The sequence below is a fragment of the Larimichthys crocea genome, unplaced genomic scaffold, assembly GCF_000972845.2.
Source record: "Larimichthys crocea isolate SSNF unplaced genomic scaffold, L_crocea_2.0 scaffold322, whole genome shotgun sequence".
In the NCBI taxonomy this organism is placed as follows: domain Eukaryota; kingdom Metazoa; phylum Chordata; class Actinopteri; family Sciaenidae; genus Larimichthys; species Larimichthys crocea.
The window spans coordinates 170,336-190,963 of NW_020854246.1; the positions used below are offsets into that span (position 1 = coordinate 170,336).

The 20,628-nt window shown below is 47.5% G+C and overlaps 1 protein-coding gene across 7 annotated transcripts; it reads right to left on the minus strand.

Moving 5' to 3' along the window:
* Window positions 1-1,677: 1,677 nt before the first annotated feature.
* cep170bb (centrosomal protein 170Bb) lies at window positions 1,678-20,024 on the minus strand. Of its 7 annotated transcripts, none has more exons than XM_019266715.2 (20): window positions 19,773-20,024; window positions 17,696-17,836; window positions 16,855-16,944; window positions 15,901-15,979; window positions 15,728-15,786; window positions 15,487-15,604; window positions 15,115-15,216; window positions 14,287-14,799; window positions 12,592-13,655; window positions 11,210-11,386; window positions 10,910-11,027; window positions 8,511-10,232; window positions 7,811-8,054; window positions 7,564-7,720; window positions 7,119-7,160; window positions 6,043-6,180; window positions 5,372-5,460; window positions 5,019-5,112; window positions 4,883-4,934; window positions 1,678-4,685 (listed from the first exon to the last, which is right to left on the minus strand). In XM_019266715.2, the coding sequence occupies exons 2-20, from the start codon at window positions 17,798-17,800 to the stop codon at window positions 4,489-4,491; spliced, it is 5,160 nt and encodes a 1,719-aa protein (XP_019122260.1). In that variant the 5' UTR covers window positions 17,801-17,836; window positions 19,773-20,024; the 3' UTR covers window positions 1,678-4,488. The 7 variants fall into 7 exon arrangements, with proteins under 7 accessions (XP_019122260.1, XP_019122259.1, XP_019122258.1 ...); XM_019266714.2 differs by lacking the exon at window positions 19,773-20,024 and adding an exon at window positions 19,405-19,642 and having other exon boundaries at window positions 14,287-14,802; XM_019266713.2 differs by having other exon boundaries at window positions 1,679-4,685; window positions 14,287-14,802.
* Between the last annotated feature and the right edge of the window lie 604 nt (window positions 20,025-20,628).

Consider the following 20,628-nt stretch of genomic DNA (forward strand, 5'->3'; position numbering starts at 1 on the left):
CTCCTCCTCCTCCTCTTCACCTCCTCCTCACATCCTCGTGCATACTAATGTGTACCGCTGTGTACAGTACACGCACACTGCAGTACCTCGTTGTAAAAACATAAAGACGTTCAGTCATTTACGATGACGTCATCAGGAAGTAAAGAAGTTCCTGAATCAGTTGATCAACATGCCGGTTGCCGTGGCAACACTGCTGTCAGCCTGCAGGCCGTGATGTGTTCAGGGTTTGTTCTGCAGTGGAAAAAAAACAGCTCCTTAAATCGTGTTAAATAATCCAGGAGTGTCTAAAGGTTTATCTACCTGACCTCATCTCACCTGTCCAATCCTTCTTGGCCTCTAAAGAACACTAGACACATTTTAAGGAAACTCTGAAACTGTCACCAACCATGGAACCTTGTGAAGAACCCCCAGAACTGTCATAGAACCCTGTCAAGAGTTTTTCTTATTGGACAGTTGGAAACAGCTGAGAACTTCTTAATAAAGTTTGAGATCTCGTGGACCCTGAAAGGAAACTCTAAAAAGCCTTCAAACCCTCCAAATAAACTCTAAGAAGAACCAGTCCTTCTCATGGTCACCTCAAAGGGAACCTTTGAATCTTCTCAAGATCACCTGAACCCCTGACCCAGCATGCACAGGGCTTCTTGATCAAGAGGTCTGTGGGGAGCCCCTCCACTTAAGGACCCTTGAAGCCTCCTGGAGTCTGATCCAGGTTTTCTGGCAGGAACCCTTGAAAACCCTTGAGTAGAGTTAATTACTCTCTCATAGAGTGAAATCCATTCTATTTTACTCTCTTTAAAAGTAGTTGGTTTCAAAATCGAGTGTGATAAAGTGTCACTAAATCAAACCTGTAACTCTGAGCTCTGATACTCGCTTTTACACTTGTTGGTGTTAGCAGAAGATTTCCCAGCATGCCACGAGATACTGTGTTACAGACAATGTATGAGTAAATTGTTCCAAATTACTACAGATGTTGTTTGTTTACAGTTATGAGTGTAACTGTTTTAATTCTACAATGTTCTCGTAGCTTAAAGTTGCTGTCATGAAACAAGGAGGAGTGAAGTTATGTGCATGGTTAATACCTCCCTCAGATCCTGAGACACAGGTAACTTAAACAGAACTCTAACCTGCAGCCTTCTATGAGACACTGTCCTATTGATGTTACTGATACATGATCATTTATTATTGTTGCTCTAATTGTTGTCTGCCTGTCTGTCTGTATCTGTCTGTCTGTCTGTATCTGTCTGCCTGCCTGTCTGTCTGTCTGTATCTGTCTGTCTGCCTGTCTGTATCTGTCTGCCTGTCTGTCTGTCTGTATCTGTCTGTCTGCCTGTCTGTATTTGTCTGCCTGTCTGTCTGTCTGTCTGTCTGTCTGTATGTCTGTCTGTCTGTATCTGTCTGTCTGTATTTGTCTGTCTGTCTGTATCTGTCTGTCTGTCTGTATTTGTCTGTCTGTCTGTCTGTCTGTCTGTCTGTATCTGTCTGTCTGTATTTGTCTGTCTGCCTGTCTGTATCTGTCTGTCTGTCTGTCTGTATTTGTCTGTCTGTCTGTATCTGTCTGTCTGTATTTGTCTGTCTGCCTGTCTGTCTGCCTGTCTGTATTTGTCTGTCTGCCTGTCTGTCTGTCTGTCTGTCTGTCTGTCTGTCTGTCTGTCAGTCAGTCTAAATGAACCACCAGTGGAATCATGAAATCATGAAATCAGTTTATTACAAATAAATCTGTTGATGAACAGGTGAGTGTCCAGACATCTGTCAATCAACTGAAGTGAACCAATGAGGACGTTTGTAGAAACACGGCGGTCTGCAGACAGGAAGTACGAACAGTTTGCTTTGATTCGTCTTTCATGCACTGTAACAAAACACCTGCATCACCTGGAGCAGCAGCAGTTACATCATCACAGCAACAGCTAATCAGGTTTGTGCTGTGGGCAGGTGATGAGTCGATACATTCTGAATGGCTGCAGAGCAGGAAAACACCACGACTGTCAAAATAAAAGCCCAAAAGTGCACATTTGGTGAACTTGCCTCAAACTAGAGGAAACATGCACTTTACAAAATAAAAGTCTAAAACGCCCTGTTTCTCTAGCCAATCACCGTTCACCTTCATCTCCGGCTTCCACTGCAGATTTTAGCCTAGCTTAGCATAAAGGAAAAAGGGGGAAACTGTTAGCCAAGCAGGATCCCAACACGACACTTCTAATCAATATTTAAATTATTATCAATAATTATTCGAGAAACTATATTTAAAGTACAGAGAACGTCATGACGACCATACACACCTGACTGTTTAGCTGCTACGCTAAAGTTAGCTTCACATACAGTACATAGAGTACTACATAGAGTACTACATAGAGTACTACATAGAAGAGTACTAACAGAAGGATCTGAACTGAGACACAGTGTAGGTGTTTGTTTTTTTCTTCTGATGTAGCTAGGCTAACAGTTTCCCCCTGTGCCCAGTCTTTGTGCTAAGCTAAGCTAAGCACACCATCTGAAACATGAATAATAATAATCATCTGTACAGCGAGGCTGCTTAACACATAAAGGAAGTGAAACAAAGCGACGGCGGCAGGACTCGAACATACGCACACACACACTTGAATCTCCTGCCGTTTGCCGAGCAGGTGGTTAAATACTTTATTCTTAAAGCACTTTTTCTAAATGGACTTTTGAAGCATGTTCAGGCTAATGAGGAAGATTTTTACAAGAAATCTGAAGGTTGAAAACAATCAAGCTCAATCTCAACTCAGCTCGCGACCCACGTCCCACAACGAGGAAACGCTTCATACATGACCTCCAGTTGTGACAGCTGATCTATGAATGTCACGTGAAACGTGTTGAAAGCTCTGGATGTGGAGCTCTTTACAGGAAGTTCAGTCAGACTCAACAGACCCAAAGAAAGCTTCATTTCTCCTTCAGAGGTTCATTCATAACGCAGAGACGTTTCCTTTAGTGTTCATATTAAAGGAACAATATGTAGCTAGGAACACGTGACACATTTAACACGTGTGACATATTTACTCTATCATCTGTTCCACGTCACACAGATCAGACCAGACGGTCTGAGCACCATCAGATGTTTGATGATGTCATGCTTGTGAAGGTGTGTTGAACCTGTGTGAGCAGGTGTAGGTGTCAGTGTTACAGGTAACATTACATATTGCTCCTTTAACCGACGCCGTCGTCTCATCATCATCAGTGTCATCTCAGACTGAACCCAAGCTTTGTGCTTTGTGAGTCAGTAAACATGTCAGAGAGCAGATTGTCGTGATGTGTTTAAGGACCAGCAGGACGTCTCACGTTAGATCAGCTGTTCAGGTCAACACACACTCAGCACTCACAACATTCAGAAGCAGATTAACAGCTATCGCACGATCACAGCAAGACAGCAGCAGAACATTCAGTCAGAGAGAGCGGTACATCTTTGAGTTTAGTGTTTCCTGTCTGACGGCATTCTGACGACGTTCTCTTCATAAACATGGACAGAAATGAGACAATCTATCATCTGTGGTCAAAGCACAAAGGTTGTGGATATGTCATCCACGCACTACGGCGGCGTGAGCTGCATTTTGACGACATTTTGTTCGGCTTGTGCGACGGAGAAGCAGTTCTACATTGTTACAGTTTCACATTTGTTCTTACTGACTCAAAGACAAAGACAGTGTCAGTGCATCCACACCCCCAGCACAAGAACCTCGGCTGCAGCTCGCTCGGGGTCCCACGGCCCATCAAGATCTGATAAACCGAGTCCCACTTCATTACTACACACAGTACGTGGACTACAGTCACTCACCACAGTCTGTGGATTTATCACCCAGACACCAAAGAAGAAGTTATCAGCTTGGTGGTACCATCAGGACTGGTTCTGGTCTTTGGTCTCTTAACTTAAAGGTACCTGACCTCTGTGGTGGTTCCAGGTTGCTTCTGTGGGCTTGGCCTGACCGGGCCAAAGAGATCTAACCTCTCTACATCAAACCTGGACTGGCTCCAGGAAAAGGCCACAGTGTCCCTGGTCTGGGCAATGTTACTGCAACCTGAAGACTTGTTGATGAGGGGCTTTGACCTGCTGTCAGCCCGGCCTTACAGAAGGAAACTGAACACAAGCCGTCCTGGACAATGAGCTTGTCCTCCTTTCTGAAACGGACCATCGAGACAAGCTCCTGCATAATGAAGAGACTCTCCAAACTTCAAGTCCACACCAGTGCACACACTGTGTACTGTTGGTACTGTATGTAGTATGGAAGTGGGACACAGCAGGGATGTAAGTGGCCTGCATTAAACTGTGGGACACTGAGGAGAGTGTGAACAGAGGACGTCATTCCTCTGTCTGACTCTTTGGATTGGTTCACAGATCTATGCAGAAGCATCATCACTGATAAAGACTACAGACCGGATCTGATCTCTGAGCCCACAGCCACTAACCATCAGGCTGATCATAGGCAGGGCGGTGTGGATACACAGTTACTAGCCAGAAGTGCTACGGTGGCCTGTTCAGGCCATGTAGTGGGCCCCGTCGGGTCCACGAGGTGGTCTTTTGGTGCTTTCATTGGCGTTGGAGGTCGGGTGTGTGCCGCGGGGTTTGCTGGCGGGTTTCTTCTCCTTCGAGGACGGTCGAGTCTGACCAAGAGACAATGACCCAACGGCTGCAGCCTGGAGGCTCCCACCAGGCTCCACGATGGTGTTGATGACTAAAATGAAATGAAAGTGAAATAAGTCTGCTGACGTCTTTCTGCTGGAGACATCAGACTGTTAAAATCAAACATGTTTAATATTTCCAGAATATTGTCAACACTACAGAAACACTAGGTAAAGTACGTTAAGGTTGTCTGAATGTTAGTTATTGGTTTGATAATGGTTGTGTATTGAATACTGAATCTGCTCGTACCTTCAAGCTGCCTCTGGACTCGTCTCAGCTCTTTCAAAATGGAGGTAATTTCCTGAAACACGACACAGAGAGTTGAAGCTGCGCTCACATCAGATCATCAGATATTTTATGAGGATTAAACAGTTTGCAGATAAACCTTGTTGGAGGTTTTCAGGATGGGGACTTCATTCTCAGCATTGATCTTTGCCTCAATCTCCTCCCAGACCTCCGCTTTGTTCTGGAACAGAACCCTGAGGATGGACAAACACACTGCAGGGTTAGCACCAACACAAACGGGTGTGACCGCACGAAGCAAACCCCCAAAAACCGTTGTTACACCGGGTCAGAGGTGAAAGTTATCGTAGGTGAAACGTCTACGATACTTTGTTATAAATGCAGTTTTCGTACTGATGACTGCACACACCTGGGCTCACTTCACAGGTTTGTCTGAAGACCTCTGAAGCACAGAGCTACAGTAATTGCAGTGTGTGTTACAACAAGCTTCCTTACTTCATTTTCTCGGCCAGCTGCTCGGTGTTCTCCCGGATGGCCTGAGACAGCTGAGACACTGGATTCAGCATCAGATTGTCCAGAATCACCTGAATGAGTTCAGAACCAGAGAAAGTCATCAGCATCAGCACCAACACCGGCAGCAACTTAACATCCTGATTTCCCAGCACACCAAAACTAACTGCAGCAGCTGCAGTCTGAATTCAGGATATGTTCACAGTGCAGGCTCGTGTCTGAAATTCAGCGTCTTTGTTTGTTTGACAGTTTGACTCTCAGCCAGCTCATTGGTCCAGAAGCAACTGCTGTCAGATCTCCAATGATGCTCCCATTACACTCCTCTAGCTCCACCCTGAGGACACACTGGTGCAAGCAGGGTGAGGCTCACCTGCAGGTTGGAGACTTGGTGAAATACTGCACTATCAGGTAGAAGAAGACACCTGGGAACATTGCTGCTTTTCACTGAGTCAGGAAGTTAACATCACATCAACCAGTTTTCACTAGACGTTTGATTTGTTTAGACTTTAATGATCATTTATGACATGCAGGCCTCCGTCCACACTGTCCAGATCGAAATGTGACACACTGACTGAGTCACCTTACAAAGGTAGACTTCAGATTAGGACACACTGAGCTGCAGTGTGAACGTAGCCTCAGTCGGATTAGACAGTGACCTCTTCGCGGTTCCATGGACGGCGTTGCTTAGAACCGGGCTCCGGCTCATTCATGTTTGCGTCCAGGTCCAAGACTGCAGCAGAACCTGGAGGAACCTTCTGGTAGTTTAAACTGGCCTCAGGGATATGTTGGACCAGCTGGAAAGAGAGTAGAGGGAGTCTGGCTCCGGTGATCCAACCACTGAATATTTGTTATCAAACCAACGAGCAGCCGGCTGGTCATGGCGGTGCTCCGTGAACGCATGCACCAGGTCAACATGCAGCTGCGATGGTGGAGGGCAGTGTATGCAGTGAATTTTAGTACTGCTGGGATACAGCGTGTTCACAACAACAGGAGGGTCCTACTGGTCACCAGCTACAGCTCCATTAACTATTCCAGGACCAGCAGAACCAGTTCATTCATGAGCAGGGACAGGAGGTGAATGGTAAAACTGCTGAGCAAGCACATAACACTACAGCCAGAACCAAAAACAGTAATCTGATTTCTTTCATAGACTGTACTGGATCACGACAGATATTACAAGGCGGGTCAGGTAGACTAAGCTACACATTGGACAGGTAGACCTGGGACAGGTAAGTAACCCAGGTTGCAGTAAGCTGATATTGGGTCGGGTAAAGCGGGATATTTTAAGTTTGGGTAGAGTCCAAACTAGTCTTTGCAGATGTCAACCCACCACCATCCAGATTCTGCTCGAGTTTTCTGCCTCTCTTGTTGTCAAGTCTCTGTAAATAATATATAATTGAGAGTGAGGTTCAGGTAAAGGTTCAGGGAAAGGTTGAGGTAGAGGCTGAGGCAGAGCTTCAGGTAAAGGTTGAGGTAGAGGTTCAGGTAGAGGCTGAGGCAGGTTCTGGTAAACCTGTACCCTGAAGACCAGCATGGATTTGTTTTGTGCTTGCTCCGTAGTTTTCTTGTTAATAACTGGACCATGTGATCAGACAAAGTCTCAAAATGAAAATATCAAATGTGTTTCAGAACAATCCAACACTGGGGAGAGGGGAGTGTTCGGATCAGTGATGGGAGGGGCAGGATGGTGGAGGAGGGGAACCAGGAGGAGTGATGAGTCAGAATCAGACACCTGAGATGGTCGAACCCCACGTAAGTATGGATAAGATGGCCCCTGTGCAGCAGAACAGAGAAATGAATCATGAGAATCCAAAGCGTGATGTCAATCGACCTGCAACCTGAAATTCGAATGCAGGACACTGAATTTTTCCTCTGACACACTTTTGATGTTTTCAGACTCATAGGCGATAAACCAAACTACAAAAGACCTGATGCATCAAACGAATGTTTCTAAACTGGGAACACACTGAAGGAACCTTAAAATCATGACAGTCATCAGCTCAAACTCTGAGAAATGAACTGTGAAGGAGATTTTAATCTGAAACCAACCATCACAGACCATCTTTAAAATTATTGGTCATGGACAAGTCACTGTCAGAACGTGTGTTCCCAGTTTCTGAAGCTGTAGTTGGTATGATGGTTGTGGTGGATGTTTGGCAGTTAGCAGCATTTCCCACCTCCTCCCTGGCAGAAATGGTGGAGGCCGGCGTGTTGGGTAGCGAGGTGGGTGAGGTGGTGGTGCCCATCCCGGAGCTTGGCGAGTCTCCGTCCCCGGCAACGTCGTGGATTTCTTTGGCCAGGATGGCCAGATCTTTGGCCAGGTCCTGACTGAGCCTGCAAACACAAACATGAAGGTTTGGATAGAAACAAAGACCAACCAACAGTAAAGGGACAGATCTCAGGTTTGGTTACTCTGTTTTTTACTTTGCGATCTCAGCGCTGTGCGTTGACCAGTTCTGATAGGGGTCCACCTCGTTCTGATCTTCGTCCTCCTCCGTCTCCACAGACACAGACTTGGATCGTGTGGCAGCTGAACGGTGGCCCCGTGGAGTCTGGGTGGACGTGGTGGGATGGGAGGAGCGTTTGGTTTTTGGAGTTGCAGCATTCATCTCGTATTCTTCTTCAGAGGAGGAAGAGAAGTCTGAGCCCTTCTGTCTGCGACGGGAACCTGAAAATATTTAAATCCAGATTCATGTTATGCATCACATCAGGCATCAGTATGTCCTGAAGCATCTGCTCTGTCAGCTGGTGTCTGCACCAACAACCATCAAAGAAACATTTAACTTCTTTAAGACAGCTTCCAAAACAACTCCAAGTCCCAGAGAGCACTGCTGCAAGTAACATCCAATCAGAGAGTTTCAGACTTGCAGGTGTGTGTTATTCCTAAATCAACATGATAAATAAACTAACAGAGTGTTAGATGCTGTTTGATAATATTAGTTTTAATGTAAGGGTTAGGATATCTTTGAATATGACTTCACATCAAAGATGACAGGTGAGCTGAAACAAACCACCTGGGACCTGGAAACCAGACTAGTCAATATCAGACTTGCAGATTAACAAGTGACTCTAAACTACCTTCACTTGTGTGAATATTTAAAACACAAATCTAGCCAGGACTCACTGGTGCTGGGGTACTTGGCTCCACTAGACCGGGTACGGGTCAGTGGTTGCTTCCCCAGAGCTCCACCCCCTTTGGTAGCTGCTTGGCGGGCATCGCCAACAGATGTCTTCCTGGTAGCGACAGCAGACTCAGAGTTCCGGTTAGAGAACCCAGACCGGCCTGTGGAAGAAGTCTCATTGTCGCTGGGAGCTGTGAAGGAGCCGGTTCTCTTCCTAGGCATTGCTAAGATGTCCAGCCGTGACAGCTTCTTCCCCTCAGCGGACACTTTGGATGGTGTTGTGATGTGGTCAGAGTTCTGGGAACCACGATCAGTCTCAGTGCCTTCATTATCTGAGGCCTCGCCCAGCCGTGCTCGACGAAGCATGGATGCCCGGGTTGGGCGTGGCGCTGACAGGCTGTTGGAGCGTGTCAGCACCTGCTGTGATGCCGTCTTAGGTGTCTTCCCATTGTCTTCTTTCTGAAGAGGAGTGATGAGTTTTTTGCTACGGCTAGACGGACGGGAAATTTCATGGTCAGATGATGTTGTTTCAGTCCAGTGTGGACCAGAACCTTGCTGACCCTCTGACAGGTCCAGAGATCCGCGGTTGCCCGCACTGCGGCGCATCTGGAAGCGCTTGGCTGCCTCTGCCTTGCTCGATGCGTCTGTTGTCACCTGGTTTCGACGTTTTTCAGACAGACGTTCGCGGGCGGTGAGTTGCCGTCCCTTCTCCTGGATGGACGGGCTGGAAGAGGACTTTTCCTTCTGAAGGCTGCTGATCGCAGGACGTTTTTTAGAAGCAACGCTGACTGGAGCATTTTTGCTACTCACCTGGCTCACAGTGCTTGCTGTGTCCACGTCTGACTCCCCAGAAAGAGAGTCATCCATGTGGGTGGAGGAGCCTCCTTTCTTTGAACTGCGACCAGAGCCAGATGAGGGAAACTTGGTGTCCAGAGAAGACAGAGTTCCTTCGGCCTCCTGAAGGAAAGAATGCGTGTCCTGGATGTTCTCCCTCCTCTGCTCCATATCTCTGATGGACGGGTGGCTGGAGATGTGAGGAAGTTTCTTCATCTGGACAGTGTCGCTGGGCCGGTCTTTGGTGAAGCTCTCCTGTCGGACAATAGATGATGTGCAGCCATCTTTAGTGGGGACTGAGTCCTTGTCCTGTATTTGGAGGTTTGGAGCAGAACTGTTGGGTTTAACACCTGTCCTCCTGGGTTCATGTCCGCTCAGGTGTCGGATTAGGACAGTAGTTGGGGGAGTTTTTGCTGGGGGGTCACGTGTCCTCTCAGACTGTACCGGGCTCCGGTCAGGTTTTCCTGGACTGTCTTCCGAACCGATGTAGAAGGAGGTGGATTTGGTGGAGGGAGACACTTTCTCCGGAACCTTGAACTGGTGACCAGCAGCAACTGGAGACACAGATCCAGTCCTGGCCTGATTCTTGTTTGTTCTCTCCAGAACGGGTCCATCATCTGAGCGGCTGGCATCGCTCAGACTGTCTGGGTCCACATCATCCTGAACGGACAGGCACTGGGTGGAATCCTGTGGACGGGGAGGACCCGAGAATCGGTCCAGAGGTTCCTGGCTTTGGTACGGTTCATGGCGAATCAGAATACTCGGAGGAACAGTGTCCAGCTTTTCTGGAGGCACCTGCGGCAGCAGCCTTCTGGTCCTGGAGCTGTGGCTGGACTCTGACTCAGAGTTATCGTAGTAATTTCCCATTGATCGGCTCATGAAGCGTAAATCTATAAAAACAATCACAGTTATCTCAATCAACCTAATTTTCATATTTTCAAAAAAAAAATGTTTCAACTGACGTCCTCAAAACAAAACAGCACTAACTCCTTTACCATCTCTTCATATGTAAGAAACTGAATGTGGCATTATGTTGACGACACCACATTTTTTAGGACTGTTCAAAAAATTCAAAGGTTTTGTAACAATGTTAAAAAAGAAACTGATAATATTTAGGAGGTGGATGTGACCCAAAGACCTGTTTAGTGCAGATCAGTGATAGAAACTTACTACTTTAGAGTTCTTTTGTTCATAGGAAAGAAAAGGTCAGAGTGAACTGATGGATGTAAAACCACCAACCAAAGACTGAAACATGTTTACATGACGGAGAAAATGACTCTGCATCCATGGACACTGTAAAGATGGACTCCCTCAACTTTTCCATCTGTTCCTCTGCCTCTTATTGTTATTATTACTATTTTACACATCACTAAACACTGATCATGTGATCTGCGTCAGATTAGCTGTCACATAAGGTGAATTCATGTGCATGCAGTGATTCTTAAATCAAGTGTAGATACAGAGATGTGATCCGATGTCACAGCCCAGACACTGATCATAGGTCAATACGAGGTGAACACGTGTGTGGGTTTGATACCCGTTTGCACAGAGAGAACTTTAACAGCACCTTCCAGACATTCCCCTTGAGGTGGAGTGGAACCAGGTTCAGCATAGCTGTCTGCCAGACTCGCCCAACGGGAAACCCATTTGGGTCCTTCCAGGCCAGCTGGGTGGGCAGGTGGAACCTGGACAACAGAACAAAAATAACGATATTACAAGACAACAGAAACATGGAACCAAAAAGACTGACAGGACCTGACAGAGTAAAATATGTCATAGGAGAGAAAGAGAGGGATGAACAACAACCTGCATGCACTGGGATCTCATGCTACACAGGTGAGATTCAGGTTCTGGTTCAGTTCTTTACCTGTATGGGGCCTGTTGGGGGGCCGCTGATAGCAGCTGGGATAAAGCCATGCAACGGGTCCTCAGTGCTACCATCGCTAGGCAGATTAGCTTGCTCATCCTTGCCATCATCTATTACAGGTCTATACACTCCTGTATTCACACCACTGTACTCTGGAGAGTCGAGGACACCAAACACCTGTCAGAGCACAGGGCATGCATGAGGAGGGCGGGCAGGATCACAGCAACAGGAAGGAGCAACAAGGACAAGAGGTTTCATGCAACCCTGAAACAACTTTATTTAAAAACACTGCTCTGTAATCTGTGCTGTCACTCTGTAATCTGTGCTGTCACTCTGTAATCTGTGCTGTGTCACTCTGTAATCTGTGCTGTGATTCTGTAATCTGTGCTGTGTCACTCTGTAACCTGTGCTGTCACTCTGTAATCTGTGCTGTCACTCTGTAATCTGTGCTGTGACTCTGTAATCTGTGCTGTGTCACTCTGTAACCTGTGCTGTCACTCTGTAACCTGTGCTGTCACGCTGTAATCTGTGCTGTCACTCTGTAATCTGTGCTGTGTCACTCGGCAATCTGTGCTGTGTCACTCGGTAATCTGTGCTGTGTCACTCTGTAATCTGTGCTGTCACTCTGTAATCTGTGCTGTGTCACTCGGCAATCTGTGCTGTGTCACTCTGTAATCTGTGCTGTGTCACTCTTTAACCTGTGCTGTCACTCTGTAACCTGTGCTGCGTCACTCTGTAATCTGTGCTGTGTCACTCTGTAATCTGTGCTGTGTCACTCTGTAACCTGTGCTGTCACTCTGTAATCTGTGCTGCGTCACTCTGTAATCTGTGCTGCGTCACTCTGTAACCTGTGCTGTGTCACTCTGTAATCTGTGCTGCGTCACTCTGTAATCTGTGCTGTCACTCTGTAATCTGTGCTGCATCACTCTGTAATCTGTGCTGTCACTCTATAATCTGTGCTGCGTCACTCTGTAATCTGTGCTGTCACTCTGTAATCTGTGCTGTCACTCTGTAATCTGTGCTGTCACTCTGTAATCTGTGCTGCGTCACTCTGTAATCTGTGCTGTCACTCTGTAATCTGTGTTGCGTCACTCGGTAATCTGTGCTGCGTCACTCTGTAATCTGTGCTGTGTCACTCTGTAATCTGTGCTGCATTACTCTGTAATCTGTGCTGTCACTCTGTAATCTGTGCTGCGTCACTCTGTAATCTGTGCTGCGTCACTCTGTAACCTGTGCTGCGTCACTCTGTAATCTGTGCTGTCACTCTGTAATCTGTGCTGCGTCACTCTGTAACCTGTGCTGTCACTCTGTAATCTGTGCTGCGTCACTCTGTAATCTGTGCTGTCACTCAGGGTCTAATCGCGTGGTCAACGTGAGTTCACCTGATCGATCATGTTGCGGGCCTCCTCCACCTCTTTGTCCTGTGACTCCGTCTCAATGGTGTAGGTCCCGGCGTCACTCAGGCTGTCGTCCTCCTCGTTCCTCATCATCCTCTGGGAACATTTGGGGTCTGCTGCACGAACGCCCACTGGCATCATGCCGGGAGGCCCAGAGGAGTGGACCGGAGAGGTGGTCTGGCCAGCAGTATTGCTGAGGATGGAGGACTTTGAGATTGCTGGAGGCTGTAAGGGGGATGTGGGGTAGGAGACTGAGGAAGGTGCTGGAGGTTCTTGGGGGGAGGGAATTTGTGCATGAGGAGGCGACACCATCACAGGTGGTGCAGACATTGGGGGAGGGGACATCTTGTCACTCGTTGAAGAGGAATCCTGTTGACTGGAATCCTTTAGGAACTCGGCAGCAAACTCTTGAGCAAGCTTGGACTTCTTCCCGACGCTGCCGAAGGGTCTGATGATGATACCCGAGGAGGAGCGAGAGGAGGAACCAGAGGAGGCCACCTCCCCTTCAGTTTTCTCCCTCTTCAGAGAGCTCGACCTCTGGGGGGCGCCCTTAAGAGGAACCGTCACCTGCTGGGTGGGAGGGATGTGGCCGTGCACAGATGCTGGCCTCTCACCGCCTTTCCGCCGCTCCAGCTTGGCTTTCAGGGCGGAGTACGAGTCGGCGTGGGCGGGGTTGTGCGTGAAGGACTGCGAGCGCTTTTTGCGCGGGTTGTCGTCGAAGAACTCGATGATGAAGGCCTGCTGGGTGAGATGCTCGGGGGGGCCCTGCTTCGGTGTTTCTATGCTGGGGGACAGAGCCTGAGGAGGACTCTGGGACAGGGGCCGCTCCGGGACCACGGGTGAAGCTGGAGCCAGTCTGGGCGGAGAGTGTTGCAGTGGTGGATGGAGCGTTGGTGTTGGAACAGACGGCTGACCTGTCTGCTGCGACGCCTCAGACTGCTCTGATTGGACGGAGTGATGAGACTGGACTGAGTGGTGGGACTTACTCCTCCGTCCTTTGAGAACTGGGTCTTCCGAGTCACTCTGGGTTCCATCCTCATGATGGTGACCTGACAACAAGAACAAACGTCCATGACTCAGAAGATACGAACCAGCCTGAAGCTTTGCTTCCTCTTTCAAATACTTCCTATCAGTAGGTGAATGCAGCGTCCTACTGTGCCCTATAGTGCCCTGCACTGTTCATTACAGCTACAATATAAGTAACTTTACTGCTCTAGTCTCCAGTCTTTAGTCTTTAGTCTAGTCTCCAGTTCCCAGTATAACATTAAAGCACGATGTGGCTGAAGCCCTAACCTTTGAGGGTCTTGATGTTGCATGGTGCAGTCGCTCTTTGTTTTAATATCTAGTGTTGTCTCCCCTCTTTAGTCTTTAGTCTCTAGTCTTTAGTCTCTAGTCTTTAATAATAATAATAATAATAATACATTTTATTTGGAAGCGCTTTTCAGGGTAATCAAAGACACTTTACAGAGAAGAACATTAAATCATCATAACAAATAAAGACAGTGCACTAAAAACATATTAGACAATCAGCCACCTTTAGTCTCTAGTCTTTAGTCTAGTCCTGAGTCTTTAGTCTAGTCTTTAGTCTTTAGTCTCTAGTCTTTAGTCTAGTCTTCAGTCTTAGTCTTCAGTCTTTAGTCTAGTCTCCAGTCTAACATTAAAGCACGATGTGGTCCTAACCTTTGAGGGTCTTGATGTTCATGGCGAGGTCGCTCTTGGTGCTGTAAACGTCTTCACATGTTGGACGTCTCCTCATCATGCTGACATCACTGTGAACGAGCCAATCAGCCACCTTGCTCTCTGCTGACATCACCTCAGCAGGCGTGGCTGCTGTGATTTTGGTAGGCGGAGCCTGCTGCTTCCTCTGGCGGGTGGAGAACTTGGTGACATGGTCTTTGATCTTGATCCTACCAGGCATGCAGTCGTCAAACTCGATGGTAAAGGAGGCGTGGCTCTGAACAACGGGCGGGGTCGGGGTGGGAGGGGATGGCGGCGCCGGTGGCGCCGTGTCCGTGTCCTTGGTGGGAATTTCATGAAGCTCCGCCCCCGAGGTCTTAGGGTGCTGGAAGTCTTTGGTGGGGATCTCGAAGTAGCTCGGTTCACGGTGATACGAAGGGAAGACGCTCTTCTGTTGGGAGTCCGAAAGAGATCCAGAAAAGTCCGGATGATCCACGGACGGAGCGTCCTTCTGGACTTCTGACAGACACCAAACACAGGCATTACTGCAGTACTACTACTACTGCTACAGTACTAATACTACAGTACTAACACTAGTAATAACCAATAAGGCTGAAGAAATACATTTAAAAGTCTACATGTGAAGCTGTATGGAAAGCCAGACCAGGTTCCAAATATATATATATCTATATATATATATATATATATATATGTCATGTTCAACATATTGTTAACATTGATTGTTAACATGTTAACACGTAGTCAGTGTGTATATGTGTCTATTTGTACTGGCTGGCATCAGATTTCAGAGGTAATCAAAGATATTTTTACCTGCGTGAGCTTCGTCGTTCATGTGAACTTTACTCCCATAATCCTCCTCTCCCCACCAGGACGGCTGACCGTACAGAGGCGTGGGCCGACACACCGGAGCCTCTGTAACACACACACACACACACACAAACACACACACACAAATTTGTGTCACTGACCAATAGAAAGCTGTCCTCACAAAGCTGAGCTTTGATTGGATGGAGAGTCCAAAGGGAGGAAGTACTTTACTGTATTTTTATTGATTATGATTATACTCAGATACTGCCTGCAGAGTAAACAGTACTGCAGTACTGCCTGCAGAGTAAACAGTACTGCAGTACTGCCTGCAGAGTAAACAGTACTGCAGTACTGCCTGCAGTATTAGGGTTGTACCCTGGGGCAGGCTCTTGGTACTCGGCGTCTTCTCTGCTCTTGTTCGATCTTCTGGCTCCGTTTTTTTCCCATCTGAAGATTTCAGGTTCATCTGCAGCTGACTGCTGTACTTCTCATGCTGAAACAACAGGGGGCGCTCATCAGGACACATCACAGAGTTTCTCTGTAAAACTATTAGTATGTGTCACTTTATTGAAGGTGTTTGATCGTAATAATTCAGAGACAATACGTGTTGTCTGACCTTCAGAGCCTCTTCTGGGACTTTGTGTTGACTTTTCTCCAGAACGTAGACGTGAGAATGTGAAGAGAGTGTTAAGAAAAACACACACACACACACACACACACACACACACACACCACACACACACACACACACACACACACACACACCAGATGATGTCACCTGAAGGATATCATATCCGAAGCGGATGATGTCAGACAGTTTGAGGGTGATGTAAGTCTGATCAGGGATCCTCAGATCGTTCACAAACGTCTGCAGCAAACAAACAAAATAAATTCATATATATTTATATTTATATATTTATTATATTTATATACAGTCATATTTAAAGCAGCGTATTGTAGCAGGTTGCAGTGTGTTGTAGTAGGTTGTAGCTTGTTGTAGCGTGTTGTAGCATGTCATAGAATGTTGTAGCAGGTTGCAGCGTATTGTAGCATGTCATAGAATGTTGTAGCATGTTGTAGCATGTTGTAGCATGTTGCAGCGTGTTGTAGCAGGTTGCAGCGTATTGTAGCATGTCATAGAATGTTGTAGCATGTTGTAGCATGTTGCAGCGTGTTGTAGCGTGTCGTAGTGTGTCATAGCATGTCGTAGCAGATCGTAGCAGGTTGTAGCATGTCATAGAATGTTGTAGCATGTTGTAGCGTGTTGTAGCGTGTCGTAGTGTGTCATAGCGTGTCGTAGCAGATCGTAGCAGGTTGTAGCATGTCATAGCAGGTTGTAGCATGTTGTAGCATGTTGTAGCGTGTTGTAGCGTGTCGTAGTGTGTCATAGCGTGTCGTAGCAGATCATAGCAGGTTGTAGCATGTCATAGCAGGTTGTAGTGTGTTGTAGTGTGTTGTAGCGTGTTGTAGCATGTCATAGCAGGTTGTAGCATGTTGTAGTGTGTTGTAGTGTGTTGTAGCGTGTTGTAGCATGTCACAGCAGGTTGTAGCATGTTGTAGTGTGTTGTAGTGTGTTGTAGCGTGTTGTAGCATGTCATAGCAGGTTGTAGCATGTTGTAGTGTGTTGTAGTGTGTTGTAGCGTGTTGTAGCGTGTCGTAGCATGTTGTAGCGTGTTGTAGTGTGTCATAGCGTGTCGTAGCAGATCGTAGCAGGTTGTAGCATGTTGTGTGTGTCTGGCTCACCCCGTTCAGGCTGCCCAGGTCCTTCACCAGGTGTTCATCAGTTGTTGGGTTGTAGTTGATGACGGCATGTTGTTTGTCGACACTGCGAGACTGTCAGAGACATTCACACAAACACCATCATCAGACACCTGTCCACCTGTCCACCTGTTCCAGTGTGTTAGCTGATCTAAATGAATAAGGAAGTTGTGGTGCCAGCTGCATGATCCATGTCAGATCCATAGTTTGACATCAATAACTGGCTCAGGTGAGTGATCGCAGGTGAGTGATCGCAGGTGAGTGATCACCATCATCACCTTTATGGAGTTTCCTCTCCTGAGGTTAACGAGGTCCCGTGTGGGCCTCGAGGTCCCGTGTGGGCCTCGAGGTCCCGTGTGGGCCTCGAGGTCCTCGGCAGTATTAGTTGTTTGGCTTTGGTTGGGAACAGTAGGTGCCAGTCTATCTCAACACTGTGGTGTCCAGGGTCACAGAGACCTGTTGCTGCCTTCATAGACATAATAGATAGCTTGTTGTTGACGGTCCAATCTGCGTAAACAGACATCTGTGTCTCCAGACTAGAATATGCTGACAATAACACCTCCATGGGTAAAGACATTCTCTGTGACTCATTCTGGGCGTGTAGTATTTGTGCTGTTATCTTGGGGTTTAAAGTCGATCCACCAGGATGAGTTGGGCAGAATGTGAGACCGACTCAGGCACTTCTGATGAACTTTGAGAGTGTCTCTAATTCTCCTTGAAGCATCAATAAATAATACAGCATAAGACATCAGAGGCTCCTGAACACTTTCTGAACTCCTGACCTTTGACTTCAGCAACTTCTCCACAACTAGCTCCACAGTCTCACCTGCAGCATGAGCTCACAGTCCTCTCGGCCCACAAAGATCATCTCTTTGGGGAGACGGTGTCGAGTGCCCGAGCTGCTCACCAGGAACCATGATGTCACACTCATCTTCTTCACAGGCCTGCTGGGAAACCCCAGAGCATCCTGGGAAATGTAGGAGGGACAGAGACAGAGAGAACACTTTTCATCAGAAAAAGGAATATGTTCACTGCATGATGTCTACATGATCACTGCTGTGTGTGTTGTGGTGAACTCAAACTCATCACTACAACGATTTCATGATTTTGGTGAAACTGGATCAAATTTTATGGAGAAAATGTTTTGTTGTTACTGTTAAGAGTTTATTGATTACTGTCTACTTTATATATTTAGCTAAAAGTCTACTGTTTATCTTATATTGTAAATATAAGATGTAATAAATAAAATGTATTGGAAATTCAATTTCCTTGAGGGAGTCATCCCAAAAGGAATCAATAAAGTGCAGTCAACTCTAAGTCTAAGTCTTAGTTAGCCGGGCTGCCCGGACTGTGAGCTCAGAGCATTGCGAAGAAGAAGAAGAAGAAGAAGAAGAAGAAGAAGAAGAAGAAGAAGAAGAAAAAGAAGAAGAAGTAGAAGCTTCTATGGACATGATGGCAGAGGAGAAGAGAGTGAAGAGGACGCTGACGGAGGAAGCTAAGAAGAGAAAAGGAGAGAGTGAGCGAGCAAGAAGCCGCCGGACAAGAGTAAATGTGGGACTGACTTTTAGTGGTTGGTGAGAGCTTGGTGAAATAAAAGGCTGAAAGACAGACGCCGAGCTGGGCTGACTGCTGCTGGACTAGGCAGTGACATCAGCTGCTGCTGGGGAGCTGGCTGATGATTGGCTGTTTGATCAGAAGTAATGTAATCAGAACAAATACTCGAGTACAGATGATGCTGCTTCACGACATCACCAGACTGGTAGAAATTACACCCAGACAAGAACCTCATCAGGAGAGGGGACTGGACCAGCTGCTCCTGTTCTGTGACTGTCTGGTCTTCTGGTATTCAGAACATGGCTGGAGCTTATCGGGCACGTTTACAGGTCCAGACTGTAAACGATGGTCTGATGGTTCAGAACAAAACTGTTCTGAGACCTGATGGAGTGAGAGAGCAACCCTTCAAGACACTGTCATCAAATTCAAGACGAGGTTCTGCAGAAGCTTGCTGTGCTCGAGGACAGGGCTCAGTCCATGTTCTTAAACCGGGCCACCGCGATACCGCCCTGATCTCCATCAAACAAGCCTCTGATGGCACCTCCAGCTGGAACAGCTGACTGCTGGTCCTGAGGTTCTGCTGGTCCTGAGGTTCTGCTGGGTCATTGATCTGCTCCAGAAACGTGATGCAAGCTAAACTACGTTTAAAATAAGCAGAGCGGCTTCGTGAGGACGACATTAAAAATATAAATATATTTTAGTGAAGTCACCAGATGGAGAGCTGTAACCACATCATGTTGCCATGGGAACATGAATTCAGCAGGTGATGCAAGTAACGGCTGTACACACACACACACACACACACACGCACACACACACACACACACGCACACACACACACACGCACACGCACACACACGCACGTTTGTATGTAACAGGTTTCGTCACGTGACCTCTGTAGCTTCTTTAATCTGACAGGTCAACCTGTTCACCTCTGTGACGTCATCACCATCATTATCACCGCGGTTCGGTCCGGCTCACCTGAACCGAGCCACACCCGGGATAACGCGCACGCGCACACTGTGGCTGTTGCACGAACCGAAACGGCTCGTCAGGAAACGTCCCGCCGGGCCTCAGCGCTCCATCCGCGGCTGCAGGCCGGACAGCAGAGCCGCTCCTCCGGCCTGCGGGGGGTGGGAGAGGGGCCGGTACCGGAGGACAGACGGACGGACAGGAGGACAGACGGACAGGAGGACAGACAGACGCACAGGAGGACAGACGGACAGGAGGACAGACGGACAGGAGGATGGACGGATAACCGGACCAACAGACAGGCAGACAGACAGGTCTCCCCTCCTCCACGCCCTGCCTCCTCCTCCTCCTCCTCCTCCTCCTCCTGCAGCTCTTACCTCCGCTCCAGATGCTGCCGCCGCTCCGTCGCTTCTCTTCCGATTCAAACCCGGACTGACGCGCTGCGAGGCGGACAGAGCATGAGAGGCGTCCCGGAGCCGGTACCGGGCGCGCACAGACTCGTGTCTTCGGATCAGAGCTCGGTCCGGTCGGTGATGCTGTTATGGCATCTGCGTCTCCTCCTGACGCACCAGCTGCCACCCGCTGCGTCAACGCGCAGCACCGCACCACACCGCACCGGAAGCCGCGGGCAGCCTTCAAAGTAAAATTCTGAAAATCACTGAACAATGAGGTGACGTCAGAGAACACGTGACGTAATAATGATCACAATTAACAGGATCAGTCCAGACTTCCGGTGTCCACTCGTGAATATTTAATTAGAAACAGGAAGTGAGGTTTGTGAATGTGTCTGATGACGTCACACATACATGAAATCTATTGATCTGTAATCAATCAGCTTCATCCTGTATCTTATTGTGAAGGGCAGCTGGTTTCCAGCAGTCCCGTGACTCACGAGGACGCTTCTGTTTGAGATGACGTCACACATAAATAATGCTTAATTATTCATATTTTAAATCAGATTTTATTTGTACAGCCCAAAGTCACAAAGTCCATTTTCCTCTGAGGCTTTACAATCTGTACAGGGAGTGACACCCTCTGTCCTTAGACCCTCGGTTCCAGTGAGGAAAAACTTGCCCACAAAAACCTTTAACAGGGAAAAAAGGTGGAAGAAACCTCAGGAAGAGCCACAGAGGAGGGATCCCTCTCCCCGGACGGACAGACGTGCAATAGATGTCAGTGTACAGGACAAATCAACACAACATTTGTACAATTACAATGACTGATAAAATGACA